Source organism: Marmota marmota, unplaced genomic scaffold (genome assembly GCF_001458135.2).
Source record: "Marmota marmota marmota unplaced genomic scaffold, marMar, whole genome shotgun sequence".
In the NCBI taxonomy this organism is placed as follows: domain Eukaryota; kingdom Metazoa; phylum Chordata; class Mammalia; order Rodentia; family Sciuridae; genus Marmota; species Marmota marmota.
Window position 1 is genome coordinate 4,590,306 of NW_026000079.1, and position 6,881 is coordinate 4,597,186.

Here is a 6,881-nt window from a genome sequence, read left to right on the forward strand (position 1 = left end):
TTTATCCATCCACCAATGAACAAATAAACAAAATGTGGAATATACCACACTGGAGTATTATACACCCTTAAAAATATGACACACCCTATAATATAGAAGAATGCGGAGGACATTATGCTAAATGAAATAAGCCAGTCTAAAGGACAAAACACGAATGATTCCACTTAAATACGGTACCTAGAATAGACGAATTCATTAAGACAGAAAGTAGAATGGTGTTTGGTAGGCACAGAGGGAAGTGGGGAATGAAAAGTTGTTATTAAATTTAATGAGTACTGAGTTTTAGTTCTACAAGCTAAAAAGAGGTTTGTGGAAGAGCAGTGGTGGATGGGAGCACCGGGAGGGGACGGGATTTAATTCCACTGACCTGCACACCTAGAAATGGTGCAGATGATAAATGTTATGTCATATATATTTCATCGCAACTAAAAAATAGAAACTCATGGCAGCAAACACAAAAGGAATGAAAAGCAGGCATTACTCGGGACGCAGGAGGAGAGTAGGTCAAGATCTTTATTGCTAGGTGGCCTCCTCTGTTGTCCATCAGGATAGAACACGGCTTAAGCTGCTGACCCACAAGTCCTTGTGAGCAGCTGCCTGCCCCAAGGGAGGCACAGAAATTCGGGGATATTCTGACTCCTCGGATGGGAGTTCACAATCTAGCTGAGCCTATGAAACAGACACACCTGACTAGGGAATAACAATTCAAGAGCTATTGCGAAGCAGTTGTCAAGTGGGTGGTGGGGCCAGTGCAGTGGGTCCTAGGAAATTAGCACAGGTTCCTATTGGTGGGAAGAGGCAAGAATCTCCAAGGCAGAGGCACTGAAAGATGGGTAGGTTTTGGATGCTGGGTCATGGGGGAGAAATGATCCCAGCAGAGGGAGACAGTGATCACAGGCTTGGAGGCATGGACACCTAGGGAATGTCCTAAGGAGCATCCACCACGAGCCCTGGTGGCCTGGCTGGTCTGGCTAGGGCTGAAGATGTGTAGGGACTGGGTCGACTTGCTGCTGGAGAGACGTCTAAGACTGAGGTGTGGAACCTGAGATCATAGGAAAAGGAGCAGGGACGTGTGGCCTTTGAAGCAGGGAGCCTTTAGGTGTCTTTGGAGAGATGCGAACAAGAACACGCTGGAAATTGTTGCTGGTGGAAGAGGGAGAGGAAGGGCAAGGTTTCCCAGGCAGGAGACAGCGGGCATCTCAGCCCCTTTAAAAATAGGCACCCTTTGCTCCTGAAAAAGGCCCACCTTTGACACCAGCAAAGCCACTTCCCTGGTGTCCGCAGCCACCTGAGCCCTGTGGCTCTGGAAACACATCACCAGGTCCACAGCCAGCACCACTCTCTTGCCCCTGGTTGCAACTATATGGGCCGTAGCTGGGGCCTTCCGTGTCTAAACGGCACGGATTGGACTCACAACAGCCTAGGTCTTGTGGGTATGGGATCGGATTTGGGCTGGAGCAGGGGCTGGGACATCGAATAGGCTCCCCACACGGCTCAGGGCTTGAGCAGGGTGCTGGAAGGGGAATTGGCTCTGAGCGCTCACAGGGCTGTGGGCATGGGCGCGGCCATGGAGCTGGACACGGAGCTGGACACGGAGCTGGACGTGGTTCTGGACTCAAGCAGGGTTCTGAAAATCGCCGTGCTGGGGGACATGGGCGAGGTTCTGGAATTATGCATGGTTCTGGGCGAGGCCGGGGACGTGGAGCAGGAAGTGGGCATCGTTGCCTAGACGGCTCTGGATATCGGTCAATGCGCTGCGGCGGGCAGGACCTTGGGAATGGACGTGGCTCTACACGTGGCCTCAGATCTGGGCAGGAAGCACCCCCAGAGGGCTGTGGGGCACAGCTCTGAGAGCAGCCTCTGATGGGAGGGATCTGGACAGGACACCTCTGTGGTGGGACTTGCCTGGGGCAGCACGGGGAGGAGATCTCCACTCGGCACTTGGGCCCACATCTCTGCGAGCAGCTTGAAGGGCGGCCGCGGGGACAGTGGCTGTGGTAGATGGGTTCCGAGCGGCGGGGTGGGGTGCAGTAGTTGTAGGAACCTGAAGGGCATCGTGATGGCAGGCAGCTGCTGTAACGTCGTGGCGGGGAACAGCTGCGGTAGGAAGGCTGCAGCCGGCGCGGAGGGAGGCACTGGCCGGTGCTCTGCGACCGACGCTGCCCACTGAAGCTCCCATAGGAACCCTGGGTCTGGCATTGGGGAGCGCAGCTGCCGTAGGAACCCTGGGACCGACGCTGGGGGGCGCAGCTGCTGTAGGAAGCCTGGCACTGTCGCTGGGGGGCGCAGCTGCCGTAGGAGGCCCGCGACTCGTACTGGGAGGCACAGCCATTGTAGGAAGCCTGGGACTGACGCTGACGCTGGGAGGCGCAGTTGCCATAGGAACCTTGATACTGGCCCTGGGTGGAGAAGCCTCCCTGAGCCTGGCCCACTGGTGTACATTCCACGTAGGTGTGCACAGGCTGGGGAGCTGGAGCCGGCACGTAGGTCTGGACTGGGTATTCCACATAGCGAGTTTCCGTGTAACAAACTGGAGCACATTGTACGTAGCAGGTCTGAGCAGGGCATGGGACTTCATATTGCACGTAGGAAACCTCAGGCTGGCATGGAGCCTGGCACTTCACCTGCGTGGTCTTGGACTGGCATGGATCCTGGCACTTCACTTGCATGGTTTTAGATTTACTTGGAGCCTGGCTCTTTACCTGGGTGGTCTTAGACTGGCCTGAAGCTTGGCCCTTCACCTGGGTGGTCTTGCACTGGCATGGAGTCTGGGAAATTTGAACTGGGCATAGTGTAGGACACTCCAAAATTTGCATCTCATAAGGGGCTTGGACCAGCACCTCGCTATTGGCATATGGGCCAAAGGAGGGCCTGAAGGAGGGGCCGAAGGAGGAGCCCTTGACACAGCACTGGGGCAGGCAACACTGAATCTGCTGCTGGTCACACATGTTCGTAATGCAGGTGGGTGAGTGGGACCTAAGGGCAGAGAGAGAAACGTCAGGAGGGTGAGAATTGGAAGGAGAGACCAGGACCTAAGAAAACATACCTTTCATATATCCCTGAACTTCCCTCTCCCTTCAACCTGCACCCAAGAATCCTTACTGACTTAGTTGGACCCAGAATTGGTCACTATTGATCATGAGACCTGCCCTGGGTATGCCTAAAGGCCTGATTGTAGATAGCCAGGGTTAGAGAGGTCCAGCGTCTTCCCCGGGAGGATGGGTATACCAGTGTCTCCGACACCAGAGGGCGCGGATGACTGGCGGATTCTCCACACTTCCTAAAGGGCTGTGCTGGGAACAGGCTTAGGAGGAAAGGAAATAAATCTTTTGCTCCCAGAGCTTCAATTTACTCACACGTGCATATCGGCAGCACACATGTATGTGCACACACTTTAAAATGAACTATGGAACATAGTACCGTCACACTCACATGAATGTCAAAGCATCCATTGGAGAGTAATGGCTCCAGTTACCCGTCAACTCGAACTCGGCATTGAATATTTATTTCTCTGTATTTGATCTTTTTAGATGAATTCAGATAAATAGAGCCTTGTAAAAATATGCAAAATCATTCACATTCAAAATGCTCCAGCCTTGGAAGGGCCTGGGATCAACCTGGTGACTTGTCTAGACAGGTTGCTGCTGTTAATCACCCAGCATTGACAACCTGCTGGCTTCAGGAATGTTTTGTTTATTTTTCTTTCATTTTTTTTTCCTCCTCAGCCCCACTGATGAATTACTAAGACGGAGTAACTCAAGAAGTACAAGATTCTTAATCACAAGACAGTTGTTCAGTCACATGTCAAGACCTACAGCCAGAGCCTTACAAACATCACCCAAGGCACGCAGGCGTCCACTCCAATACCACACTTAGCTTGGGAGAAAACACGGGTGGCTGACACTTCTCTGTGGACAGGGGTGATTGGATAAAACCAGCTCAGACCACAAAACACCTCTCAATAAACTCCCAGGATGCTGCAGAAGCTCCCAGTGAAGAACAAAGCCAGACATTTTCCATTTATAGAGACTACGTACATCTCCCCTCGGGGAAGGTGATCCTCCCTCACCCGACTCTGTTCACGAGATACAAATAACTAATTTATTAATTAGTTGTTAGTTTTCCAGAAAGAGCAGGTACTGATGAGGAAAACAGTTACCTGAGGATGAAGCCAACATTATTAAAGACAAATACACTGGCTTCATAGCCCTGTCTCTTCTCATGAACTCTAAAAATATTCTTATGTCTCCTAAAATGCGCCAGGCTGCTCCTCGGGCCAATTTCCCCCTCTTCCTCTGCTCCCAGCTTCTCCTTCACTGTGCCTGACTCCTGTGAATGTGTCCACCCATTGACCACCCCCCCCCAACCCCAGGACCCAGCTCCTGCACTCACCCTCCTCAGCAGACACGCGATCATTCAGGCTAAGGCATCTGGGCAGAGGACCGTCTTTATATAAAGGGCCCTGGGTCTGGCTCAGGATGAGACAGCCTGTTGGCATCTTCCTGGCTCATGGCCCAGCTTGGCATTCCAGCCACTGGGGCCCTCCCCTGTATGCCTGTCCTCGCAGTCACCTAGAGTCGGGAGTGTCTTGCTTCAATGTCAAATCTTCCAGACTACGAAAGAGCAGATCGTTGTTTTCTTCCTCTCTCTTCACCCTATCAGTTTCTTCTCCATCCCTAAGAAGGGCTGGTAGGGGGCCTGATGAGGAGTGGCAAAGGACTAGATGGTGCTATCCCCTCCCTTCCTCCTTGCCTCAGATTCTCTCATGATGGAAGATTTCCTAAATTAAAGCAACCAAAATTACCTCAAGGCAAGAGACACTATGCAGAACAGAGAGGGCACAGGGTCAGAGCTGATTCTAAACCCAGGTTGGCTTACTTACAGCTGTGGGACCATTATTACTAAACCCAGTATTAATTTACTCCTTTGCAAAATGGGTATAATTAAATATCCCTTTCTGATTATCATAAAGATTAAGGCGATTATTATATCTAAAACCAGCCAAGAATGATTTTCAAAATAGCCAACATCCACTCAGAGTAAATGCATTTCATAAGCAGCAGACACAGCTGGATCAATGGGCAGCTGCGACAGCCCCGTCTTGAGTTGAGAAAACCGATGGCCACATAGCAGGTGATCAGCTAATGCTGCAGGGGGGTACTTGACGGCAGCAGGAGGCTGCTGGAGCTGTGAAGTAGTTCTTGAAGACAGCACAGTGAAGAACAGAAGTATTAAACTGGCATCCTGTGGGTCAGAAACGGGCAAGATGGATATCGTTCCATGCTTTTCCTGCATAAGATTACAATTAGTTATTTCATATTTATAAATAGAGAGATTTCACCTGGGATTCCAGACATCCAGATTTTCTTCTGAAATGAAAAGATCTGGCATAGGTCAACCTGCCTTCCACCCATCTGATTCCCAGCAGCCCTCCTTGGATAGGACACACACTTTTCTACAAAGCTCCTTCATCCTTTACTCTATCTACAATGCTTTTCGAAGTGTGGATTTCCTTGTTTTAATTTACTTGTGCTCTTAATTTTTTTTTTTTTTTTTTTTTGGCTGAAATTGGAAAAGAAAGTAAAAAAAAAATCCTTCTGCATGGAACATTTCACTTGTTCTAATCACCCTCCAGCCTTTGTGTGCATTTAGATCCTGATCAAGCTCATGAGCAGAGATTTTAGATTTAGGCAGCTTTTGAGCCCTAGTACTTACTAATGAAAGCTACTCAGCTATCATGAGCCTCGGATCCCTTATCTATAAAATAGAAAAGAGATGGAGGGGGTGGAGTGGTGGATACTTAACTACGATTTAGTTCTGTGGGCTCCAGGGTCTTCATATGAAGACAGAAGTGACGATACATTTTTCACCAGGTTCTCAGGAAGACACAATCAGATCATCAGTATGAAAGTGATTTGTAACCTACAGTGCACATGCCAATCATGTTGACAAAGTCTCTCCCAAGGGGATGTCTTCCCAGTTCAACGTGACTTCAGAGTCTTACCTTCAGTTCCCGTCACTCATTCCAAAGGAGTCCCCAGATAACATTGTAGACTTGAATAGGATTATAGACTTTCAGAATGTTACAGCAACAAGACCCCCAGAAATGACCTGGTTCTACCCTGCCCTTCTATATAAGAGGACTTTAAAACCCAGGAAGAAAACCCTAATTGGGGAGGTAAAGCTAATGGCTCTGTGTCTTCTCTTCTGTTCCATTGGTCATCTTGGCCGTCTTGGTGCCCATACCATGCTGTTTTGGTTACTATAGCTCCATAGTATAACTTAAATCTGGTATTGTGGTGCCTCCTGCTTTGCTTCTCTCTAAGATTTGCTTTGGCTATTCTGGGATTCTTATTTTTTCAAATGAGTTTTATGACTGCTTTTTCTATTTTCATGAAGAATGTCATTGGAATTTTGATAGGGATTGCATTGAATCTGTATAGTGCTTTTGGTAGTATGGCCATCTTGAAAATATTAATTCTTCCTATCCAAGAACATGGGAGGTCTTTCCATCTTCTAAGATCTTCCTCAATTTCTTTCTTTAGTGTTTTGTGGTTTTTATTGTAGAAGTCTTTCCTTTTTTTTTCTCTCTCTCCCTCTCTCTCTTTTTAAATATCTTTTTTAGTTGTAGGTGAACACACAAGTCCTTTATTTTATTTTTATGTGGTGCTGAGGATCGAACCCAGTGCCTCACATGTTCTAAGCACTGCTCAACCACTGAGCCACAGCCCCAGTCCCCTCTTTTCTCTCTTTTATTAGATTGATTCCCAAGGTTGTTGGGGGTTTTTTTTGTTTGTTTGTTTTTTTGGGGGGGGGTTTTGGTTGTTGTGTTTGCTTTTGTTTTTTCTTTGAGGCAAGGACTCTTTCCACTTCAAATTACT

At 48.6% G+C, this 6,881-nt stretch overlaps 1 protein-coding gene across 1 annotated transcript; it reads right to left on the bottom strand.

Moving 5' to 3' along the window:
• Positions 1-1,072: 1,072 nt before the first annotated feature.
• Positions 1,073-4,465, bottom strand: LOC107156650 (keratinocyte proline rich protein). The gene is made up of 2 exons (XM_015502688.2): positions 4,393-4,465; positions 1,073-2,976 (listed from the first exon to the last, which is right to left on the bottom strand). The coding sequence occupies exon 2, from the start codon at positions 2,946-2,948 to the stop codon at positions 1,209-1,211; it is 1,740 nt and encodes a 579-aa protein (XP_015358174.1). The 5' UTR covers positions 2,949-2,976; positions 4,393-4,465; the 3' UTR covers positions 1,073-1,208.
• Between the last annotated feature and the right edge of the window lie 2,416 nt (positions 4,466-6,881).

Coding starts and splice junctions, on each gene's coding strand:
- LOC107156650 (XM_015502688.2), bottom strand. CDS start 2,948: ATGTGTGACCAGCAGCAGATTCAGTGTTGCCTGCCCCAGTGCTGTGTC.